Raw genomic sequence first — 26,235 nt, 5'->3', positions numbered from 1 at the left:
CTAAGCAGAAAAGGATTACTACAGCAGGGCTTAGAAAGGCCTAAGAGCAAGACTGGTCCTTGGCTGGCTCTGGAAGCTTGGATTTGGGAAGGTTCCCCCATTCCCATAACTGATCAGAATGGCTCTCATGTGTCTAAACTGTGCAAACAAAGTAGTTTATACGAAACACCTACTTTCTGGCTGGGAATCTGGAATTTGGGGATGCATAAGGCAGACGGTGCCTCATGACCAGCTCCCAGTAAAAACCCTGGGCCGTGAGCTCTAATAAGCTTCCCTGGTGGACAGCACATCCCAGTGTTGTCACAATCTCTTGCTAGAGGAATTAAGCATGTTCTGTGTCACTCCGCTTGGGAGAAGACTCTTGGAAACTCAGGCCTGGTGCCCTGGTTCCCTCCAGACTCTGCTCTGAACTAGCTGCCCTTCGCGGATTCTGCTTTGCATCTTTTTGCTGTAACAAATCGTAGCCCTGAGTGAGCAGGTCTATAAGCAGAGTCCTGAATTCCTCCCAGTGAATAACCAAACCTGGGGGTGGGCTTGGGTACCCATGCCATATGTCCCTGTGTCTAGCTAACTACAAGTTTATAACAAGACAACTTCCTCAACAATTTCTGAAGTTTTCTAATCTGCTTATGTAGAATTTTATTATTCTTTTTTGCTATCTTCTATGTAACTAAATAAAAGATGATTTCATGGTTCAAAGAAATGTTGAAAACCATGCAACACAGTCAATATTTTGAGTGCTTGATATAGCAGATGTCAAAATATCCCATTTCTTTAAAAGGCAGTGCAGTGTAACTAATACATTTATACACAGCATTAATTCTGGAGATATATAACTGACCCTGGAACAATCTGGGTTTGAACTGCCAGAGTCCATGTCTATCCCATGATGGGTTCAAATTAAGAAAAGGAGTGTGCAAAAATACAAGGCAAACCATGTTACTAATGACAACACTTTTAATACTACTACCAGGAAGACCTGAGTGCTCAAAATGAGATGAGGTTCATAAAACTACTAAAGGCCACAGAGAGAAATTTTGCTGCCAAGTATAAATAATGAGGGGATCCACTGTTTCAGGAGAATGATAGGGTATCGAGATCAAAACACAACTGTCTTTTCCAAGGAGGCAAACACTCTTTGATCAACATAAAAAGGGAAGAGTGGCTCAGGAATGTTCATAGTAAGTACTTTAAATTTAAGCCTCGAGGCCCACACGTGACACCCTTAATTTCTTAAGGAACTTGTTAATATAATCTTCAAGGTAATGTCAGTTATTTTAGAAGCATCATGGAAAGTGAAGATGCTAAGACGTTAAAAGTTAAATATTTCAGTTTTTAAAAAAAACAAGGGAATTTTTAAAAACAATAATTCAATAAAACTAAATCTAACTCCTAGCAAAATTTTAGAATGGATTACAAGAAGGAGATCCTGTGAGTATTAAAGAAAGAATAAGAAAAAAAAGAGAAAGAGTAGTAGGAAGGGGGCTAGATTAATAAAGCCATGTAAACATCATCTCATACTTTCAGCTTTATACACAGTTTTGGGGCAGTAAGCCAGGGTATTATAATTAGCATTATCCATGAATTTCAAGAAGGCATCTGACAGTCTCAGAAAATTAAATAATTAAACAGCAACTGGACAGTATGCCTATTAGAGTACATTGGAAACTAAAAAGTAGTTTCTGCAGCTGGCTAATAGATGAATCCCTCAGAAGTGGTCTCCAGTTGGTGGCACACTGCCTGTAGTAAACATGTTTATCATTGATGACTTAGATTTAGAAATCTGAATGACTCTGGAGAGAGTACAAAGCCTAGACAATGGAAATCTCATAGGACAAATGTCAGCATCAAGACCAAGTGGGCCAATAACAGCAAAATTAAATTTAACAAGGATATATGAATATAAAGTCTTCATTCACATTAAACAAAACCAAGTTCTGAATGGGGAGAAGGACCTGACTTGTCAGTGATTTAAAAAAAAAAAAAAAAAACCTCTGAGATCAAATGAAGAGATCTGAGACTTTAAGTTGACGAACACTGTGACATGACTGCTTAAAGAACATGAATGCATCACTAGTCTTCATGAACATTAACCGTAATTTCTCAAACATGGTGAGTGAGCACCTCCTCTGTACCCTGTACTGGCCAGACCACTTCGGGAACACTATGGCCAACTTGGGGCTTCATTTTAAGAGGGACAATGATCACCTAGAGAATGCCCAAGAAATGCAACCAGGAGGGTAAAACGACCTAGAAACTTAACATGATAAAAGATTAGAAGAGCCACTACAGTTTTAAAGGACTGGGGTTTCACAGGACAGACACACTTTGGGAAATGCCATAAGAAAATGGTACTAAAGAATATTATTGTCAGAGAAAACAATTTACAGTTGTTAAAAACAGAACATAAAAGAATATAGCAAACTTTATGTGCAATGTGACTCTAATTTCGCAATCAGAGATGAATGATAATTACACAGAAAGTAAAATTTTTAAAAGTTAACCGTGTTTATCTGAAAGTTGGATTACTTGACTGTTTTATAAATTTTTTCGTTGAAAATGTTTTGCTTATGTTATTATAAATTATAGATCTGCAAAGTTGCATATATTTTGAAATTTACATACTTGGTTGCTCCATCATCATATGTTCCCATTAAGACTATTGTTCCATCTTGTATGGCCTTCAGAAACTCAATAAATGGGGCCACATCTGAAAAAAAACAGAAAGGGTTAAGTGTTTTTGTTTTTTTTTTTAATGACTAACCATCATGATAATCTCTTAGAACTTAACAGTACAAAAAATGAAGTGTTTGTAAATTGATAATTTCTAATGTAGAGAAACCAAAAGAGAAATCTTATGAACAGGATAAAAATTAAGTTTCATATAAACTTAAAATTTCCCAATTCTGATTCACCCTGTGTGTGTTTCAAACTGATACTCCAGGGGCTAAATGAAAAATCCATAGCATATTAAAGTATGACATGATTTCAAGTAAGAAGTTTAGGAGACAGGAGAAAGGTTCATGGACTCCCTGAGTATATGTAAAGTTGTTTGCACAGATACTTTTCTAAAAAAGAGAACTTTTATTTACTGCACAAAAGGATCTGTAATTAAAAAATATATATATAAATATGTACACAGCTGACCCTTGAACAACAGGGGTTTGAGCTCAGGAGTCCACTTATACACAGATTTGTTTTCAATAAATCCTACAGTACCATGTGATCCTCATTTAGTTGAATCCGAGGATGCAGAACTGCAGGTACGGAGGGCCAATTATGGACCTTGAGCACCTGAAGATTACGAGCTGTCTGTAGAGGGTCCTGGAACCAGTCCCCTGCAGATACTGTGGGACAAGTGTACATACATCCATAGTGATTTAAGGAATCTTCTGGGAATATCTACCTACTATAAACTAGGGGAAGAAATGTAAGCTAGTTATCACTAAAAGTCAAGCTAATTAAGGCAAATATTGTAGTCATTACCTGCTTCATCTGCAGTATTAAGATTCACAAAGGATTAAACCATGTTGGTGACTATAAACTGGTGATACCAAAGAGGCTGATTGGGAACTATCAATACAAATCATTCTACATCTTGAACTCCTTACAATGTCAGATTCCTAAATGCCCAAGTCTAATACTACTTCAAAACTATTCAGTTTCTTTCCACAGCAAAGGTTCCAAAGATTTCTCTAAAACTGGATTCTATCTTAAAGTAATAGTGTTTTTAATTCAGAAAAAAATGTAACAGAGCAGCTAACAAATAACTTCTATTTAAAACTAAAGATGGCAACTACTTCTAAATTTGAGGGGTATTTTCAGCGTAGTTTGCTGACCTGAGATGAAATACCAGAGCTTCCGGTCACATGACTGATTTCAACAACAGTTTTAGAAGAGGTTTTCCATGTGATAAATTTTGTTAGAAACAATTATTCCTTTAGAATCTAAAACTGATGACACATTTTAAGTTGACAACATACATGTTTTGACACCATGAAAAGTTCTGATCTCATTTAAAAAATAAATAATACATGGCATCTCATTACAGGCTGAAGAAATATTAGAAAAGCTCAATGGTCTGAGAACAAGATAAAATTGGGAAGCCTAACAACTGCTGGCTTCCAGGGAATTCGTAAAGTGGATGAGGAGGTGCAGGGGAGAGCCTCAACTTAGAAAAGAATCAACAGTTAAATCAGTGTTGGCCTTCCTTTAGACTTGAGGAAGAAGTCTCTCTTTCAGGCACCACCTTCTTTGAGGTGCCAGGTCCTTCCCTCTGCAGGCTGGTGACTAATTTCCACCTGCTCGTTGGAACTGCCAAATTAGGAAGATTATCTGTGGACTGCTCTAAGTACAGTAAACTGGAAAGAAAATTCTACTCCTTCTCTCAAATATTCATCTATTTGAATAATAATCCTGGTTATGAACTTAGTTTTGAGACTGAAAATTTTATGCAAAAAAATCAATTCAGTGAAGTCAACACGATTACACTGGTTAAGCCCTTCTTCAAATTACTTATTTTTTTTTTTAGAAATTTCAGACAGAAACCCAAAGCAGCCTAAAGCTTTGAATTAGTTGTCCTGCAGAAAACAGGACTCAGACTTTAACAAATCTCAAGTGTGATTATGACTGCTCTTAATTACACATCACCAACAATTTTTATAAAAAAGTGAAGTGCATCCGGTATGACTAATCATTTAAATATGAGCTGGACATTCAGTGAAAAGAAACAAAATGAAAACCAAATAGTACCATTATTTTCTCATCAACGGACTACATTATATTGGTATGATTTAGTGCAAGCAACAGAACAGTTACACGTAATTTATACTTACTTCCTCCCCACATGTCAAAATATCTGGTGTCTATTAGTTCTCCCGTTTTGCCTAAAAGAGATTGAATTCATAGCAAATTACATAACTGAAATATACTCTACATTGTATAAGACATATGATCTTGTCCAACGTGAATCCATTAGCAGAGAATTATTATGACAAATACTTAAAATTTGAATTGCATGCATCTAAAATTTTTTTCTAAAAGGGTGATTTTTGAATAGGACTTTCTCATTAATTTTGTAAGCTGAAGAGTAGCAAACAGAAATTACTACTGACTTTAGACAATTCAAATTTAAAGTTATATATTTTTCATCCTTATGTGTTACTGTCTTCCCTTATTTAAAAATTACCCACAAATACATAAACCTTAAAAAAAATGAATCCATGCTATTTTCTGTTATTAAAGCAATCTTGCAAAAAAAATTTGTATTTAATTTTCTTTTAAAACGTTTTATTTGCTATCAATTGGACAAATATGCATAGAATCTTTTATACAAAGGAAAATGCAGAAACTAGAAACAAAAATATCTCTCTCATTGTGAAAGCTATAGAAATTATTTTCCTACAGTATGAACTAGAGAAGGTGGGTGTGGATTCTCTTCTCCCCAGAGGGTGACTCTTCAGAGGGTGACTGTGCCAAAAAGAGAAGTATGCAGCTGGGTCTCATTTCACAGGTTCATATATTCAGATGTGATTTTTCAAGAACACTTGAGATGTTCAAGATTCAGTGTGGACAATACTGAAAAATTACAACTGACTCTGACTCTTCATTCAACCCCACACCATATGAAATACTCCAGCACCTTCTGTCATTCTACATACCCGCATTCGTGTCAGTCTATATCACGTTCAGTTCAGTTCAGTTGCTCAGTCGTGTCTGACTCTTTGCAACCCCATGGACCGCAGCACACCAGGCCTCCTCGTCCATCACCAACTGCTGGAGTTTACTCAAACTCGTGTCCATTGAGTCAGTGATGCCATCCAACCATCTCATTATCTGTCATCCCCTTCTCCTCCTGCCTTCAATCTTTCCCAGCATCAGGGTCTTTTCAAATGAGTCAGCTCTTCGCATCAAGTGGCCAAAGTACTATTGTTTCAGTTTCAACATAAGTCCTTCCATCGAACACGCAGGACTGATCTCCTTTAGGATGGATGGGCTGGATCTCCTTGCAGTCCAAAGGACTCTCAAGAGTCTTCTCCAACACCACAGTTCAAAAGCATCAATTCTTTGGTGCTTCCTAAGGCCCACTTGACTTCATATTCCAGGATGTCTAGCTCTAGGTGAGTGATCACACCATCGTGATCATCTGGGTCATGAAGATCTTTTTTGTACAGTTCTTCTGTGTATTCTTGCCACCTCTTCTTAATATCTTCTGCTTCTGTTAGGTCCATACCATTTCTGTTCTTTATTGAGCCCGTCTTTGCCTGAAATGTTCCCTTGGTATCTCTAATTTTCTTCAAGAGATCTCTAGTCTTTCCCATTCTATTGTTTTCCTCCATTTCTTTGCACTGATCACTGAGGAAGGCTTTCTTATCTCTTTGCTATTCTTTGGAACTCTGCATTCATATGGGTATATCTTTCCTTTTCTCCTTTTCTTTTCGCTTCTCTTCTTCTCACAGCTATTTGTAAGGCCTCCCCAGACAGCCATTTTGCTTTTATGCATTTCTTTTTCTTGGGGATAGTTTGATTCCTGTCTCCTGTACAATGTCACAAACCTCTTGTCCAGAGTTCATCAGGCACTCTGTCTATCAGATCTAGGCCCTTAAATCTATTTCTCACTTCCACTGTATAATCATAAAGGATTTGATTTAGGTCATACCTGAATAGTGGTTTTCCCTACTTTCTTCAATTTAAGTCTGAATTTGGCAATATGGAGTTCATGATCTGAGCCACAGTCAGCTCCCAGTCTTGTTTTTGCTGACTGTATAGAGCTTCTCCATCTTTGGCTGCAAAGAATATAATCAGTCTCATTTTGGTGTTGACCATCTGGTCATGTCCACATGTATAGTCTTCTCTTGTGGTGTTGGAAGAGGGTGTTTGCTATGACCAGTGTGTTCTCTTGGCAAAACTCTATTAGCCTTTGCCCTGCTTCATTCAGTATTCCAAGGCCAAATTTGCCTGTTACTCCAGGTGTTTCTTGACTTCCAACTTTTGCATTCCAGTCCCCTATAATGAAAAGGACATCTTTTTTGGGTGTGAGTTCCAAAAGGTCTTGTAGGTCTTCATAGAACCGTTCAATTTCTGCTTCTTCAGTGTTACTGATCGGGGCATAGACTTGGATTACCATGATACTGAATGGTTTGCCTTAGAAACGAACAGAGATCATTCTGACATATTACGTTAGGATTCCAATATCTACAGCAAGAATTCATCAATTGTTAGATAATGTTGTACCCTGACAATCTCATGGGAGGCTCTCTATACGCTGCACAGCAAGTTGGATGCTTCTAAGAGAACATGATATAAACACTGAAATGCAGTGTCTCATCTCTACTCATAGCTGATGTTGTGGGAGGGTCGGGGGAGAGCTTTAATGTCAAGCTTGAGTCTTTCTTACCTGATCTCTTGATATAAGAGTCTGTTTTATTTTGGGCCATATAAATATACCTATATACCACTATACCCTTATATCTACCATACTTGTAAGGTAAAATAATTATTCTTACCATTTACCAAGGCAACATTGATTCCTCTTCCAACATTATTCTTAACACCACTCATTAAACTGAAGGGGGAAAAGTTAAGACAAATTTAGAATTAAGATACTGCACATAAACTCCATCAGGGAAAGCCATTCATGCCAAAAAAAAAAAAAAAAAACCAGTTGGGAATGTTATATATACACACAGCTGTTTAATACCACAGTGGAGACTGAAAGGTCTCTACCAGGTCAGAGAAGACAGTCTAACACTGAATAATTTAAAAGCAACATTCTTAAGTAAGATTTCACAAATAGAAATATATATTAAAAAGTATTACAGTCAAAATACTAGACTCTTTCTTGCTGCCCTGCATCAGATTATGAAACATCATTTTAGAAAATCCATCAAACACATGGACGTTATGCTCACAGCCTGCACCATTCTCAAGGGAATAAACAAGGGTAAACTCTAGTGTCCTTTCTGCAAAGTTAATATGACATGAAACAGAGGTGAGATGCTACCAAAATCTTTTATACTCTGAAAGTAAGATTTAACTTAATTGTGAACATTCTCTTAGTGATTACTGATGCAAAATTTCTCAATACCCAGAAGCAGGAATACTGTATTCATATAATTACAGCATTGAACTATAAGACTTGCAATGTCATTCTGCGGTAATCAACCTCCGCGGGCAGCTCACAGACCATTACGTAAAGATAATAAATACTGTGAAATGGAAGGTACGAGAAAAATATTTGCTTTTTATCAGTTCAGTTTGTTGAATTAAAATTATTAAACTAAAAGTGTAGGTACCTTTTATTCTAAAAATTCACAGTGATGTGCTGTTAAATGATTAAGAAGTGGTTTGAGGTGGTGGGGAAGTGAGTATGCATATATGTGAATACACACTACTCATACATGATACATCTGTCTGTCCTTTATCCATCTATCAACAGATATTTAGACTGTTTCTATCTCTTACCTATTTGAAATAATTACATTCTCAACCAACAATGTAAGTTTATTATAATTTTTACTGACAGAAAGGATCTGAAGCACACAATTTCCAAATAATAAAATACATACTTGATCATAAATTTCACTTAGCCACTGATTCTCACAGAATGTGTTATGATTTTCATGGAACTCATTTTACTTAACCTATGGTAGCAAGTGATGAACAAGTAAAATTCCAACACAAATGTTGCATGTTATTTCATTTAAAGAATAAAACAAAGTCAGAAAAACCTGAAACAGTGAACAATAAAGACATATGCTAGAATTTCACTTGTCTGTCAATGATGTGAGTGATGTTTTTGTTGACTCACTGAAAGATAACTTCCTCAACTTTTGTGCTATTCCTAATATCTACAAACATAACATACTTTTAATTTTACTCTGGACAATGAACATTTTCTCCCTCATTTTCTTAAGTCTAGACTTTGAGTCAGCAAAATTTTTCTGTTATGGGCCAGATTGTAAATTTCAAAAGCAAGCACTAAAAAAGCTATACAAAGAGATACACACAATAAATAAATAAAAAGTCTTTAGAAATGTTCATATAACTCACAGGAAGGCAGTAAAAGAAAACAGAAACAAAAAACAGATAACAGAAAGTAATACAATGGCAGGCTTAAGCCTGAACACATCAATAATTATAGTAAGTATAAATAGGTCAAAAATATCCAATGAAGATAGAAATTGGGATGGTGGATTAAAATAGGACTTAACTACATGCTGTTTATAAGAAATAGGTAGAAACAACCCAGAAGTCTACAAACTAATGAATGGAAATGAAATGAATGAAACTAAACAAAATGTGACATATCTATACAATGGACTATCATTCAGCCATAAAAGAAGTGAAGTACTGATATATACTATAACATGGATGAACCCTGAAAACACTGTGCTTAGTGAAGAAGCTGATCACCAAAAAACCCCTACATATTATATATATATATATATATATACACACACATAAAATGTCCAAAATAGGCAAACCTATAGAGACAGAAAGTAAACTTAGCAGTTACCTAAGTAACAGCAGAGCACAATGAGAAAGAAGCAGGAGGACAATAACTAAAGGACACAGCGTTCCCAAACTGACCGTGGTAATGGGTGCACACATCTGTGAATATACTAAAATCCATTGACTGTGTATTTTAAATGAATGTACTGTAAATGTACAGTAAATGAGCTATATCTCAATAAAGCTGTTTAAACAAAAGCAAACAGGAATGGCTATATTAACATCAATTAAAATAGATTTCTGAGCAAAGAAAAATATCAGAGACAGAGAGGAAGTTTGCATAATGATCAAAGGGTCAATCTAGCAAGAAGACATAGCCATCCCAAGTATGTGTACCAAGCAATCAAGGTATAAAACATGTGAAGAAAACCCAGGTAAAACACATAGGTGAAAAAGACAAATCTACAACTACAGTTGGACATGTCAATATCCCTCTCTCAAGAGCTGAAAGACAGGAAATTAAAAAGAGTATACAGAACTCAACAGCAGCATTAACCATCAGGGTCTAATTGACATTTAAAGAATATTCTACTTGCTGACAAATATACATTCTTCCCAAGCACCCATTCTTCCAGAATATACTAAGATAGACCATATCATGGGCCATAAAGTAAACCTCAACAAATTTAGAAGTACTGAAATCATATCAAATGTGTCTCCAACCACAATGGAATCAACAATAAAAGATAACAGGAAATTCTCCAAACATTTGGAAACTAAGCAATATACTTCTAACATAACCTATGGGTCAAAGAAGCCTGAAGTGAAAAATTGAAAAACACACTGAAAATGCAGCTTATTAAAATTTGTGAGCCATAGCTAAACTGTGGTATATCCACAGAGTACTACTCAGCATTAAAATAGGAGCAAATTATTAATACATAATAATATTTCAAGACCATTATGCTGAATGAAAAAAAAACCCAATCTCAAATGCTTACATATTATATGATTCTATTTATACAATATTCTCAAACCAAAGTCAGCAAAGTGATGTCTCTGCTTTTTAATACACTGTCTAGGTTTGTCATAGCTTTTCTTCCAAGGAGGAAGCATCTTTTAATTTTGTGGCTGTAGTCACTATCTGCAGTGATTTTGGAGTGCAAGAAATTAAAATTTGTCACTGCTTCCACTTTTTCTATTTCTATTTGCCATGAAGTGATGGGACCAGATGCCATGATCTTAATTTTTTGAATACTGAGTTTCAAGCCAGCTTTTTCACTCTCCTTTTTGACCCTCATCAAGAAGTTCTCTGTACCTCTTCACTTGCTGCCATTAGAGTGATATTATCTGTGTATTTGAGGTTAGTCTTGATTCCAGCTTGTGATTCATCCAGTCTGGCACTTTGCATGATGTACTCAGCATATAAGTTAAATAAGCAGGGTGACAATATACAGCTTTATTGTACATCTTTTCCAATTTTGAACCAGTCAGTTGTTCCCTGTCCGGTTCTAACTGCTGCTTCTTGACCTGCATACAGCTTTCTCAGGAGTCAGGTAAGGTGGTCTGGTACTGCATCTCTTGAAGAATTTTCCAGTTTGTTGTGATCCACACATTCAAAGTCAATGAAGCAGAAGTAGGTGTTTTTCTGGAATTCCCTTGGTTTCTCCATGACCCAATGAATGTAGGCAATTTGATCTCTGGTTCCTCTGCCTTTCCTAAACCCAGCTTGTACATCTGCAAGTTCTTGGTTCACAAACTGCTAAAGCCTAGCTTGAAGGATTTTGAGCATTACTTTGCTAGCATGTGAAATAAGCACAACTGTACAATAGTTTGAACAGTCACTGCATTGTCCTTCTTCGGGATTGTAATGAAAACTGACCTTTTCCAGTCCTGTGGCCATTGCCGAGTTTTCCAAATTTGCTCAAACATTGAGTGTAGCACATTAACAGCATCATCTTTTAGAATTTTAAATAGCTCAGCTGGAATTTCGTCACCTCCATTAGCTTTCTTTGTAGTAATGCTTCCTAAGGCTCACTTGACTTCATACTCCAGGATGTGTGAGTGACCATACCATCATGCTTATCCAGGTCATTAAGACCTTTCTTGTAAACCTCTTCTTTGTATTCTTGCCACCTCGTCTTAATCTCTTCTGTTTCTGTTAGGTCCTTTGTGTCTGTCCTTTGTGCTCATCCTTGCATGAAATATTCCCTTGATATCTCCAATTTTCTTGAAGAGATCTCTAGTCCTAACTATACACAGACACTGTACTAATTGCCAGTTTCCATTCTGATACTGTACTATCATTTTGTAAGATCTAACCATGGGGAAATGGGTAAAGAGCACATGGGATCTCTCTGTACTACCTTTGCAACTGCCTGCGATTTCTGTAATTTTTTCAAAACTGAAAAGTAAAAGAAAAACTCTACTCCAAGATCTACTGAAAAAGGAAAAGCATAAAATTTTGATTTGTAAAATTTTGGCTTCCCTGGTGGCTCAGATGGTAAAGAATCTGCCTGTAATGCAGAGTTCTATCCCCGGGTCAGGAAGATTTCCTGGAGAAGGAAATGGCAGCCCACTCCAGTATTCTTGCCTGGAGAATTCCATGAACAGAAGACCCTGGAGGGCTACAGTCCATGGGAACGCAGAGTCGGACACGACTTAGTAGCATTTGACTATCTACTCATACTTGTGAATCTGCCTTCAAAATTTCACTTGTTCTGTAAAATTGAAAAAGTCAAAGTCAAAGTCAAAGTTGCTCAGTCGTGTCCAACTCTTGTGACCCCAAGGACTATAGAGTCCGTGGAATTCTCCAGGTCAGAATACTGGAGTGGGTAGCCTTTCCCTTCTCCAGGGGATCTTCCCAACCCAGGGATCAAACCCAGGTCTCCCACATTGCAGGTGGATTCCTTACCAGCTGAGCCACAAGGGAAGCCAAAGAATACTGGAGTGGGTAGCCTATCCCTTCTCTAGATCTTCCTGACCCAGGAATAGTTAAATAAAACATAGATCTTTTCTACATGTGTGCAAAACCAGGTTTGAAAGGTGGTCTGTAAGAAGTACCAAACAAGACTGTTGCATAAAACAGGGAAGTTTCGAAGTACATCTGTTCTATTCCTTTTGCAAATGTGTTATAGCCGTCACTAATGTGAAGAAGCCACAGTGATGATTAATCAACCATTAGAGTTATAATTAAGCATCACGGTGTCTTCTCCAGGAGAGATCATTTGTAGTGAGCGGCAGCAGCTGTGTACATCAGAGAGGAAGAAAGGCAACAGAGCTACATGGTGACATGGGCTTCCCACAAGAGGGCAGTAGCTTATCAGGTTTTAAAAACCAAACTTCCATCAGGGGAAACCTATAGCCAGCAAAGGACAAATCAGTGAAGATTTTAAATGTACACAGGTTAGTCACCCAGTACTAACACAAGCTGAAATACTTTTTTCTCTTTCATGAATATGAAGGTTCCTCCCACCACTCCACACCTGCAGGCAAATAGTTAAAGAAAATGATTAAATACTCTATAGACAGATTCTACACCTTTGAATACAGTTCTGTTTCAAATACCTACAACATGTTCCAGCTATTATGCCTTAAAATGATTTGTTTAGAGAAGGGTTTAACAAACTACAGCCCATGGGTCAAATCTAGCCAGCTGGCTGGCTGGCTGTTTTGTTTTTCCACTCATGAGCTTAGAATGGTTCTTATATTTTTATATAGTTACATTTAAAATGATTATGTAAGTACCTACATCATATCCTTGGTTTTATCTTTTGGTCCTCCCAGCCAAAAATCCTATCTTGCTCGTCAATGTGGAAAAAAAAAATCCCTCAAAATAGTCCACCACATAACTTGTGTACAAACATTAAGACTATAATAAAAGATGAAGTATTATTCCCAATATCTAAAAAAATTATCCCCACTTCTCTAAAAAAAAAAAAAAAAAAAGCTATAATTCATGTATCATGTGGCACCTCATATTTATACCTGGGATTTTCTAAATATTTCTAACTAATGAGAAGTTTGAAATCCATCTAATCTCCATAATATATCTTGACGGCATCTACTTGTCCTTTAAACCATGACCATGACCCTATTTTAATCTTTGTTTGTATTGGGGTTTCTAAATCTTAGTCTACGATGATATTATAGGTTTGATAATTCATGAGGAAGGGCTGTCCTGTGCACTGTAGGAAATTTAAGAGCATCCTTAGTCTCTACAAGCAGCACCTCCGTAACTTTGATGCCCCAAAATGTCCACAGACCTTGACAAATTTCCCCTAGGGAGAAAACTGCCCCCACTGAGAAGCATTGATCTGGACTAGTAGTCTGCAAAATGAGTTTGTGTATACTTACAGCATGTGTAGGAAAATATTAAAATTTCTACTTATGTATTCTTGGATCCACTTACATATTTCAGTGAGCACACATGCAAACAAGTCTCTTGCCAACTGTGTGTGGCAGGGGGGGAATCGAAAGACTGTGCCAGCACCTGGGAAAGGCCCTCCAATTGCTCTGTCTACTCTTACTTCTCTCATCATGTTATCCAGCAGTCAGATCATTTTCTTCAATATAAATGAAGTGAAGACATGCCAGACTTTGAAAACCTTCAACAACCTCTCAACACTCTCAGAAAAAGATCTCATCTCCTTTTCTGCACGGCCTATAAATTCCAACGACCTGGCCGTTATCCACTTCTCTCCAGCTCTTTCCCACGTTGGGCCTTCAAGCTTGCTCTTTAGAATGGTCTTCCCCTGGCGGTCTTCCTTCTTATCCTTTAATTCTCAGACTAAATATCACTGTTTTAGAGAAACATTCCTTGACCCACTCAGTCTAAAGTTGGACACCTTTATCTCATCTCACTGCCCCCATCAGTATCTATCACACCCTGCTGCTCTGGGCAGGGTGTGCCACAATTTCTAACTATTTCTTTGCATTTACTCCTTAAATATCCTTCTCCCTACCAGACTGTGTGTTCCATGAGAGCAGGAACTGTGCTCAGTAAATACCTGTTGAATAAAAAGTGGATGGAATGAATGATGCTAAGAAAATTCAGACTTCTTTAAAATTTTTATGGAAAAATCAATACAGAATTAGAACATACTGGAAAGAAAGCACTAGACTGAATTGTCCCTACCGGTTCTCTACTAGGTATACCTGGTCAATAGTTCAGTCCCCTATTTCAAGGACTAGATTTCAGGGCCTGGGGCATAACTATAAAATCCCATCAATTATTCACTCTCTCACAGGAATGGCAGAAAAATTCCTGAAAAGTGGATGGACAGGTGGCCTGTCTCAGTTTTATGGTTAAACAAACTGAAATATAATTCTACATGACACGCCCATGATGCTAGAACCAAATTCTCTGGCTCTGAGTCAATACTTTTTTTTTTACCAGACTCCACTGCTTAATACACTTCTCTCTTCTTTTTAACTTATAATCTGTGAATAGACAACCTGTTCTTATTTACTAGTTTAATCTCTTCTTTGAATTAAAACTTACATGCTTCAAGGGGGCAGAGATAAGATGAAGATGGCCTGTCATGAATGGGCTGGGCATTCGAAGAGAACTTCCTACTTATTATTCAGAATCAAGTATCTCCAAACAAGGTGAAAAGGGGGAATGGAACATTCTAAGGTAATGGGAAGGATGTTACTTAATGCAAAATCTACAAACTTCGAAAAGCCAAATGCTTTCAATTCAGTAAAGCAAGACTATTATGAGACATCAGAGGACGACGGATGAACAATGGATTATCATCAGCATGAGGATAAAGGAAATGAGCAGGGACCTTAGGATCACCTGGCTCAAGCTTTTAATTTTACAGTAAAAGTTTTATTCTAAGAGGCTAAATCCTACACACAGCTAACTGAAAAGAGGGGCGAGAATAAAAATGTTAGCGCTTCTATATTAAAAAGAAAAGACAAAAAGCTGGGAAAAACTGCCTCATTTCCTCCTATCTATAAAATTACCTCACTCTTTACTCTATATAATTAAATGGCACATATATTATTTTATGTAAAGCCTATCATATATCTAATTTTTCAAACAAGACCCGATTAGAAGCAACCAACAAAAAGCAGGGTTTGTGACTTCAGAGCCAGGAACTTAGAAATGATCATCAGAATACTTAGAGAATATGGTACACACTGCCCAGAACATGTGTGACGGCAAGGGCGTGATGAACACTGATGGGGTGAGTGAAGTGAGGTGCAGGTGTCCAACTTTAGATTGAGGGGTCAAAGAACATTTTTCTAATCCAGGAACTTCACGACAAGTGACACAGGAGTAGGAGACTAAAAAAGCCAAAAAGGTATACTCTGCAGAGCATCTCAATAAAGGAAACCATTCAGTTTAGTGGCAAGCAGTTCTGGGCCATGACGGACTTGAGGTTATTACTGGGCTACTTCACACTTCAGCAGGCAGCACTCAAACATTTAAAATGAGAAATGTTGGTTTGTAAGATAAAGCATTCATTATCTAGGGCAGTCTAGTTGACAAAAATAAGCCTACTTGGACTTTCTGCAGTGATGGAAACGCTTTCTACCTGCGCTGTTACATTGGGTAGGCACAAGCTGCATGTAGCTATTAGCACTTGAAATATGGTTGGTATGACTGAGGAAGTGAACTTTAATTTTAATTAATTTAAATGAATTAACTTTGCCCCTATTACTTAGGAATCAAAATTAAATAGCCATCTGTTTCTATGACTATCAGATGGGATATAGAAAATTCTTTCAGAGGAAAACTCTGATCTATATATGAAGCTGGATAAATGCTATGTTCTTATCACAGTCATACAAAATTTAAGAACTTTAAGACTCCTTACTTTTCTTTAGTAAAGGCATGCCCAATACATTTTCAAAAGATCCAATAAACTCAGATTCAATTTGCTAAAATTTAATAGTGCACCTTATACTTCCAAATTGATAAGCACTTACACATTGTCCTCTAGGCAGATTTTGGGTCCCACCACATTGGCAGCTCCACTTGCCATTTTAAAAGCAAAATGCTTCTCAGGGCAAGCTTTTGAGATTCCACATTTATATCTGGGAGGTTTTGTAGCTTTGGAGAGAAAAAAAAAAAATTTTTTTTTCCAAAGAAAAAAATGTTAACAGATTCTGTTTAGTTTGCTTCATATCTCAAACCACAAAGGGCATTATGCAAACACCAAGATATATATATATATTTTATATATATATATATACATACACACACACACATATATATATATTTCAAACTACATGCTAGTTTTTTTTTTCCCCTAAGAGTTTCAAAGAACCTCAAAAAAAAAAAAAAAAAAAAACACCACACACACACACAATCTCCTAGGAAACAAACTAAAAATGAATATAAATGGAACAAGTAACATGATCTTCACTGAGGGCAAATATAATTTAATTATTTTTAAGGTTTATTTTACAAAGCCAGGATGTGGGAGGTTTGGGATTGTTACTCTTCATTTCCACTCCACATATGCCTGATGCATCACTGAATATCTGCTCACAAACTAAGTCTAACTAGGAATTCTCCTTTAACGTACTTTCTATACTTAAAATACTGAAGCTAAAAAACATTAATGGAACAAAATATCCATTATAAATAAACACCCAAAATATTGAGCTATCCAATCAAATAGTTTCCATATAACTTAAGAGAAAAAGAATAAACTATATGTAAAATATTGAGTGGAAATACTTACAACGTACAACCGCATCCAATGCTGACCTTGCTAAGGAAAAAAAAGTTATTTTTGTTAGAAGGAATAAGGCTCTTGGCAAGTATCACTTTTTAACATGTATAGAGGTAATAGGTCTATTAAATGTGTTTGAATTATTACTTAGCATACAATAAATAAAACATGAATATTACTTTAGAGGAAAAGTGAGAAAGTAACTTTAGGCTACCTAATTTACTACAAACAATCATGAGGAGTTATGGGGGCATTATTTTATTACTGATAGAGCATTTTGCTTTTACCTTTACATTTTTTTTTTAGTTTCAGTTATTATAAATGTAAATCCCAATCATATTACTAGCTATAATCACCACACTGTACAAATGCTGGGCTGGATGAAATATAAGCTGGAATTAAGATTGCCGGGAGAAATATCAATAACCTCAGATATGCAGATGACACCACCCTTATGGCAGCAAGCAATGAAGAACTAAAGAGCCTCTTGAGGAAAGTGAAAGAGGAGAGTGAAATAGTTGGCTTAAAACTCAATATTCAGAAAACTAAGATCATGGCATCAGGTCCTATCACATCATGGCAAATAGATGGGGAAACAATGGAAACAGTGACAAACTTTATTTTGGGGGGCTTCAAAATCACTGCAGATGGTGACTGCAGCCATGAAATTAAAAGATGCTTGCTCCTTGGAAGAAAACCTATGACAAATCTAGACAGTATGTTAAAAAGTAGAGACATTACTTTGCCAACAAAGATCCGTCTAGTCAAAGCTATGGTTTTTCCAGTAGTCATGTATGGATGATTTGTGAGATTCCCTGGTGGCTCAGACAGTAAAGCGTCTGCCTGAAGTGCGGGAGACCCAGGTTCGATCCCTAGGTTGAGAAGATCCTCTGGAGAAGGAAATGGCAACCCACTCCAGTACTCTTGCCTGAAAAATTCCATGGACTGAGGAGCCTGGTGGGCTACAGTCCATAGGGTCGCAAAGAGTCGGACATGACTGAGAGACTTCACTTTCACTTTCATGTATGGCTGTGAGAGTTGGACTATAAAGAAAGCTGAGCACCAAAGAATTGATGCTTTTGAACTATGGTATTGGAAAAGACTCTTGAGTGTCCCTTGGACTGCAAGGAGATCCAACCAGTCAATCCTAAAGGAAATCAGTCCTGAATATTCATTGGAAGGACTGATGCTGAAGCTGAAACTCCAGTCCCGTAGCCACCTGATGCGAAGAACCGACTCATTGGAAAAGACCCTGATGCTGGGAAAGATTGAAGGCCGGAGGAGAAGGGGATGACAGAGAATGAGATGGTTGGATGGCATCACCGATGTGATGGACATGAGTTTGAGTAGGCTCTGGGAGTTGGTGATGGACAGGGAAGCCTGGTGTGCTGCAGTTGCAAAGAGTCGGACACAACCGAGCAACTGAACTAAACTGTACATTCAATTCCCAAACTTAATAATCTTATAACTGGGAATTTGTATCCTTTGAGCAACATCTCCTCATGACTTCCACCCTCTCCCAATTCTTGGTAATCACCATTTCACCTCTGTTTCTCTGAGTTTATCTTTTTTCCACATGTAAGTGATATCATACAGTATTTCAAAGTTCCCTTTATATGGCCTTATTAAAAATTGTTGCTGCTGTATGGTGTTGTATACATATGCATATGAAGTCCTGGATAATATACATGAATCTATCTCAGAGGTTAGGCTGAGAGATTTGGTGGGAAGAACACAAGAGGGCCAGTGAGGGTAGGAAGGTTTAATTTCCCTAAAATCACAATGTACTAGGTGTAATTAGAAAAAAAAAAAAAAGGTCATTATTAAGAGGGTTTTTTCAAAAAAAAATCATTTATCAGTTAAAGGAAGCCAGAATTTCCTGATCAATCTTAACCTGAATGCAGTAAATCTTAACCTAGAAATCTACACTTAGAGCTTCTTAAAAGCACTAACATTTGATCTTAGCCCACGCTATGCATGTTAAGTTGCTTTAGTCGTGTTTGACCCCTCGAGACCCTATGGACTAGGGCCCTCCAGGCTCCTCTGTCCATGGGATTCTCCAGGCAAAAATACTGAAGCAGGTTGCCGTGACCTCCTCCAGGGGGTCTTCCTGACCCAGCGGTTGAACCAGTCTCTTGCATTGGCAGGTAGGTTTCTTACCATTAGATCCACCTGAGAATACAATACAGCTAATCAACAGTATTGTGGATAGCCATTTCTGGATTTGGCCAATAAGCATGTGGTGTCATAAATGCTTGCCAGCTGTTTGACTATAAATAGTTTTTAGTTCTGTACTGTTTCGGTAACTGTGAATTTCCTGTAAAACCAGTACTGAAAGAGAGAACAGAAAAGAATGCTAAGACTTAAAATAATATGTGAATGTTTAAAAACAGGAAGATGACTAAGTAACTGAAGGTCATCAACTCTACAGAATACTCAGAATACTATGTACCACTGAAGTAATAAAGGCAATGCAGTCACATGGGAAAAGTTTAATGCGTGGAATAAAGCAAAAAATAAACTTTATCTGTGAGTACTAAGAACATGCATAGATAAGGACAAAGATTTGAAGGAAATAAAAAATGATCAATTAGTAAATGAAGCTGCTGGGGCTCATTCTTTCACTTTCCTTAATTATATCATAAAAGGGAAAGATAAATTCTAGACACCATCTGGTCCAAAGCCCTCATTTTTGTAAATAAGAAAACGAAAATCAGAGAGTAACTAGCAACCAGTGATTAACAGCATGTAGACTGCTGGTGCTGCTGCTGCTTCAGTCGTGTCCAACTCTGTGCAACCCATAGACGGCAGCCCACCAGGCTCCCCCGTCCCTGGGATTCTCCAGGCAAGAACACTGGAGTGGGTTGCCATTTCCTTCTCCAATGCATGAAAGTGAAAAGTGAAAGTGAAGTCACTCAGTCGTGTCCCACTCTTCGCGACCCCATGGACTGCAGCCTACCAGGCTCCTTCGTCCATGGGATTTTCCAGGCAAGAGTACTGGAGTGGGGTGCCATCGTCTTCTCCGAGCATGTAGACTAGAAAGTCTCAATTTCACTTAGACCTAAACAAACATATACTATCAGGCTCAGGTGTTAGAACACTGTTCAAATCAGGAATGCTTGTATACCTTACTTATGACAGGAAGATACGTAGAAGACAGTGGGATCAGAACATGGGTAATATAACAGCTCATTCACATACATGGGGCACTCTGTCAAGTACTTTATCATGTACTGTTGATTTGTTCATCACCTTGGGGCTTCCCTGGTGGCTAAAATATAAAGAATCTGTCCGTAGTTCAGGAGACCTGGGGTTCGATCCCTGGTTGGGAAGATCCGCTGGAGGAGGGAATGCAACCCACTCCAGTATTCTTGCCTGGAGAATTCTACGGACAGAGGAGCCAGGGGTTGCAAAGAGTAGGACATGACTGAGCAACTAACACTAACACTTCTGTTTTAAAGAGAAAGAAACTGACATCAGATAGGTTCACCGATTGGATTTGTCCTATCCATAATCAGTCATTGATAAGAATCAGTTTTCAAAGCCATATCTCATTCGAGCAGGCAAACTCATATTGCATCCCCCCCGAAATGGGACAGTCTGAGGTCTAGTTATCACAGGTACAAAAACCACTGGTCCTTTGAGAAGCTGGAAGCCAGGATAGGGAGCTTTCAGGATCATTCTTCTGACTGCAGAATGGAGAATAGACTGCAGAGGGTTCAAGACTTGAGATGAGTCCACAAGCACAGGGACACTGCTTAAGTAATCCAGGTAAAAAACAGGTAGCAGCTGAAACAAAGGTAGTGACTGTGGGTTTGAAAGTAGTCGACGGGCTCAGAACAACTAAGGCAGCAACACTGACGAGACTGTGGAACAGACCTGAAGGAGGCATGAAATAAAAGCAGGAATCAAGTTTACTTCTCAGACATCCACCTTTAGAAGCATTCCTTCATCCATTCACATGAGCCAAAGAAAAAAAACCACTATCTCTCACTCATGATGTTTGTTATCTAGCGAGGAGATAGGATGTTGGATGGCTGCTGAGTTCCCTGTGGACCTGTTCATTTTAAGATACTTTGAGATGATCTGGGTGGAAGTCTAAAAGTCGGCTATAAATGAGACCAGGGATGAAGATATAAACCGGAAAACTGGCAAATGATGAGGTAGTGCAAAGAGAGGATTTAAAATGAGGAGAGGGCTGATGAGAGAAATCTTAGAGACATCAATAATCTACTAACATTCAAAGGAAGAGTGTGGCTGATGAAAAGGAGGTAGAAGGAAAATCACAGATGAGCCTCTAAAATGATCAAACTGGTTTGACTGGGAAACTTGAGAGAGATTAATAAATAAATAATAATGTCATTCAATTTAAAAACTTTACTGGGACACAATCTGGGGTAAATGTTTCTTAATCATCAGACTTTTGAGCAAATTACTTCCATTTAATTTGTGTAAGAGTAAGGGGAGAAGATGCTCAAAGGAGGGAAAAAAAAAACCTTTGTGAACATCTTTTCAGATTAAAACTAATTTTATCCAATATGTATAAGCAAAAGTCCTCTATCTGGCCTGCAGTTCTGAGAATTTGTAACACCTGGAGGGTAAACAGGTAACATTTCATAAATCAAACAGGATGGTTATAGAGTATGGGCACAGCATACAAACACAAAAATACCTCCTTTTCTGCAACCTTAATTCCTCAAACTACCTTGATGGCTTTAATTCTTAATGTCTTTCAATATATACAGTTCTTCACTTCAAGGAAACAACAAACATTTCTGATTTGTTTTTTCAGTGAATGTCTTTCAATGAGTCAGGCTAAAGAAACCTAATATAATTATTTTGTACTTTAGTTTTTAATAATAGCTCAAGTGATTTACATATATATTATTTCAATGGTTTAAATTTAAAAGGTAAAAATAAATTAATAGAATAGTAAGGACTGAAGGCAACAATATATGTAAAAATAATCTGGACTACTTTCAGCACATTTTTGTTAAGTATCCATGTTGAAAACTAATCCTGTATTAAGCCACAATCATAAATAAGACTGGTAGACTGTACCCACATTGATGTCCTGGTGTGATACTGTATGGAATTTAAGATGTTACCAATGGGAAACTGAGTAAAGGGTATATAGAATCTCTCCATATTATTTCTTACAAATGCACATGAATCTATAATTATCTTAAAAAGTTTCGTTAAAGATTGCTTAAAAAAAATCACAATTTATATTTGTACATTCAACTAATTTTAGGGAAAATTTTCATTTGTCTTTTCTAGAACTGTTTGTCTTATTTTTCTAAAACAGCACTATATAATTAACTCAAATGTAAATTTACATAAACTATCAAGTAAGTTATTAAATCAATAAATTGAAAAATGGGAAAAATTCACCATCCAAAAAACTACAGTTAACCTCATGAGGTCCTCAAAATACTGATTATAGAAACAATCTTAATGCCAAACTAAATTTAAGTTAGATGCTCAACAAATGACAAATACAACCATATCTCCGTTTTTACTCAATTATTCTGAAATGAGAATTAAAAATAACCACACAAATTAAATTTTCACCAGTTCAGTAGATTGGAATCCAATAAGGTTGTGTAGATGGATACAGAGTACAACTTCAATTATGACAACAAAATAAACCAGCTGCCCAAAGAATGCCTAAACTAAATAGCTAAAACACATACAATAAAAACTTGCAGGTTCCTAACACTAGGAGAAATGAAAATTAATACAGACAACTGCCTTAGTTAAAGTAGCTCAGTGTTTGTTCATAGCTGATAATCAGGGGCTTGTCAACTAACACAGCCTTAAACAAATCCTACTTTGAAAACACTCTTTCTCTACACAAAAGTCCTAATCTTCAATTATCTACATTCATTTTCCATTCAATCAGCATGTACTATCTATAGCATCTGGTGCTAGATGCCGGGTGAGTCAGCAAGACATTACTGCTCCCAACATTTGTTCTCCAGTAAGGAAAGCCAAATACATGGTAAAGAATAAAAGAAAAGAAATTCTATAATTTATGGCAGAATAAAATCAGGGCAAATTGAGATATAAGTACTAAGCAGTAGAACTGACAGTTTACAAAAAGGAGCAACAATCTAACAGGGAAAGAGGGAGACTCAAATACCATTTCTCCCAAGAAGGGGCACTCGTGCAGTTTTGAAAAACGAGAACAATTAACAGATGATGGGGAGAGAGAAAGAAAGATGTGTAGGTAAAGAATCAGCAGAGTCAAAGCCATGGTTTTTCCAATTGTCATGTATGGATATGAGAGGTGGACCATAAGGAAGGCTGAATACCTAAGAATTGATGCTTTCGAACTGGGGTGCTGGAGAAGACTCTTGAGAGTCGTAAGGACAGTCAATCCTAAAGGAAGTCAATCCTGACTATTCACTGGAAGGACTGACTGAAGCTCCAATACTTTGGGCGCCTGATGCAAAGAGGTGACTCATTGGAAAAGACCCTAATGCTGGAAAAGATTGAAGGCAAAAGAAGAAAGGGATGGCAGAAGTTGAAAGGATTAGATAGCATCACCGACTCAATGGACATGAATTTGAGCAAATTCTTAAACGACAGAATGATCTCTGTTCATTTCCAAGGCAAACCATTCAATATAACAGTAATCCAAGTCTATGCCCCAACCAGCAATGCTGAAGAAGCTGAACAGTTCTATGAAGACCAACAAGACCTTTTAGAACTAACACCCAAAAAAGATGTCCTTTTCATTATAGGGGACTGGAATGCAAAAGTAGGAAGTCAAGAAACACCTGGAGCAACAGGTAAATTTGGCCTTGGAGTACAGAATGAAGCAGGGCAAAGGCTAGTAGAGTTTTTTCAAGAGAACGCACTGGTCATAGCAAACACCCTCTTCCCACAACACAAGAGAAGACTCTACACATGGACATGACCAGATGGTCAACACTGAAATCAGATTGATTATATTCTTTGCAGCCAAAGATGGAGAAGCTCTATACAGTCAGCAAAAACAAGACTGGGAGCTGACTGTGGCTCAGATCATGAACTCCATATTGCCAAATTCAGACTTAAAGAAAGTGGGGAAAACCACTAGACCATTCAGGTATGACCTAAATCAAATCCCTTATGATTAAACAGTGGAAGTGAGAAATAGATTTAAGGGATTAGATCTGATAGACAGAGTGCCTGTTGAACTACGGATGGAGGTTCATGGCATTGTACAGGAGACAGGGATCAACACCATCCCCAGGAAAAAGAAATGCAAAAAAGCAAAATGGCTGTCTGGGGAGGCCTTACAAATAGCTATGAGAAGAGAAGAAGTGCAAAGCAAAGGAGAAAAAGTAAGATATACCCATATGAATGCAGAGTTCCAAAGAATAGCAAGAGGAGATACGAAAGCCTTCCTCAGTGATCAGTGCAAAGAAATAGAGGAAAACAACAGAATGGGAAAGACTAGAGATCTCTTCAAGAAAATTAGAGATACCAAGGGAACATTACAGGCAAAGATGGGCTCAATAAAGAACAGAAATGGTATGGATGTAACAGAAGCAGAAGATATTAAGAAGAGGTGGCAAGAATACACAGAAGAACTGTACAAAATAGATCTTCACAACCCACATAATCACGATGGTGTGATCACTGACCTAGAGCCACACATCGGAGTGTGAAGTCAAGTGGGCCTTAGAAAGCATCACTATGAACAAAGCTAGTGGAGGTGATGGATTCCAGTTGAGCTATTTCAAATCCTAAAAGACGATGCTGTGAAAGCGCTGTACTCAATATGCCAGCAAATTTGGAAAACTCAGCAGTGGCCACAGGACTGGAAAAGGTCAGTTTTCATTCCAATCCCAAAGAAAGGCAATGCCAAAGGATGCTCAAACTACCACACAGTTGCACTCAGTAAAGTAATGCTCAAAATTCTCCAAGCCAGGCTTCAACAATACATGAACCAAGAACTTCCAGATGTAAAAGCTGGTTTTAGAAAAGGCAAAGGAACCAGAGATCAAATCGCCAACATCTGCTAGATCATTGAAAAAGCAAAAGAGTTCCAGAAAAACATCTATTTCCACTTTATTGACTATGCCAAAGCCTTTGACTGTGTGGATCACAATAAACTGTGGAAAATTCTGAAAGAGATGGGGATAGCAGACCACCTGACCTGCCTCTTGAGAAACCTGTATGCAGGTCAGGAAGCAACAATTAGAACTGGACATGGTACAACAGACTGGTTCCAAATAGGAAAAGGAGTATGTCAAGGCTGTATATGTCACCCTGCTTATTTTACCTTATAAGCAGAGTACATCATAAGAAACGCTGAGCTGGATGAAGCACAAGCTGGAATCAAGATTGCCGGGAGAAATATCAATAACCTTAGATATGCAGATGACACCACCCTTATGGCAGAAAGGGAAGAAGAACTAAAGAGCCTCTTGATGAAAGTGAAAGAGGAGAGCGAAAATGTTGGCTTACAGCTCAACATTCAGAAAACGAAGATCATGGCATCTGGTCCCATCACTTCATGGCAAATAGATGGGGAAACAGTAGGAACAGTGGCTGACTGTATTTTTTGGGGGGCTCCAAAATCACTGCAGATGGTGACTGCAGCCATGAAATTAAAAGATGCTTACTCCTTGGAAGGAAAGTTATGACCAACACAGACAGCATATTAAAAAGCAGAAACATTACTTTGTCAACAAAGGTCCATCTAGTCAAGGCTATGGTTTTTCCAGTAGTCATGTATGGATGTGAGAGTTGGACTATAAAGAAAGCTGAGTGCCAAAGAATTGATGCTTTTGAACTGTGGTGTTGGAGAAGACTCTTGAGTGTCCCTTGGACTGCAAGGAGATCCAACCAGTCTATCCTAAAGGAGATCAGTTCTGACTATTCACTGGAAGGTCTGATACTGAACGTGAAACTCCAATACTTTGGCCACCTGATGCAAAGAACTGACTCACTGGAAAAGACCCTGATGCTGGGAAAGATTGAGGTCGGGAGGAGCAGGAGACGACAGACGATGAGATGTTTGGATGGCATCACCGACTCAATGGACATGAGTTTGGGTAAATTCCGGGAGTTGGTAATGGACAGGGAGGCC

General features: G+C 37.6%; 1 protein-coding gene across 3 annotated transcripts in view; it reads right to left on the bottom strand.

Moving 5' to 3' along the window:
* FAM3C (FAM3 metabolism regulating signaling molecule C) overlaps positions 1 to 26,235 on the bottom strand; it is a 54,119-nt gene that overhangs the window by 4,897 nt on the left and 22,987 nt on the right. For all 3 annotated transcript variants that reach the window (XM_086395893.1, XM_086395894.1, XM_086395895.1), the window contains exons 4-8: positions 17,157 to 17,186; positions 16,396 to 16,519; positions 7,506 to 7,564; positions 4,836 to 4,886; positions 2,626 to 2,710 (exon numbers count right to left, since the gene is read on the bottom strand). In XM_086395893.1, the coding sequence (XP_086252019.1) occupies positions 2,626 to 2,710; positions 4,836 to 4,886; positions 7,506 to 7,564; positions 16,396 to 16,519; positions 17,157 to 17,186 (349 nt within the window). The remainder of the gene's footprint in view (positions 1 to 2,625; positions 2,711 to 4,835; positions 4,887 to 7,505; positions 7,565 to 16,395; positions 16,520 to 17,156; positions 17,187 to 26,235) is intronic.

The sequence above is a fragment of the Bos grunniens genome, chromosome 4 (assembly GCF_055505025.1).
Source record: "Bos grunniens cultivar Pamir isolate PY7600 chromosome 4, Bosgru_T2T1.0, whole genome shotgun sequence".
NCBI lineage: Eukaryota > Metazoa > Chordata > Mammalia > Artiodactyla > Bovidae > Bos > Bos grunniens.
Note: the sequence above shows the minus strand (reverse complement) of the source record. Positions and strands in the feature narration are given on the sequence as shown.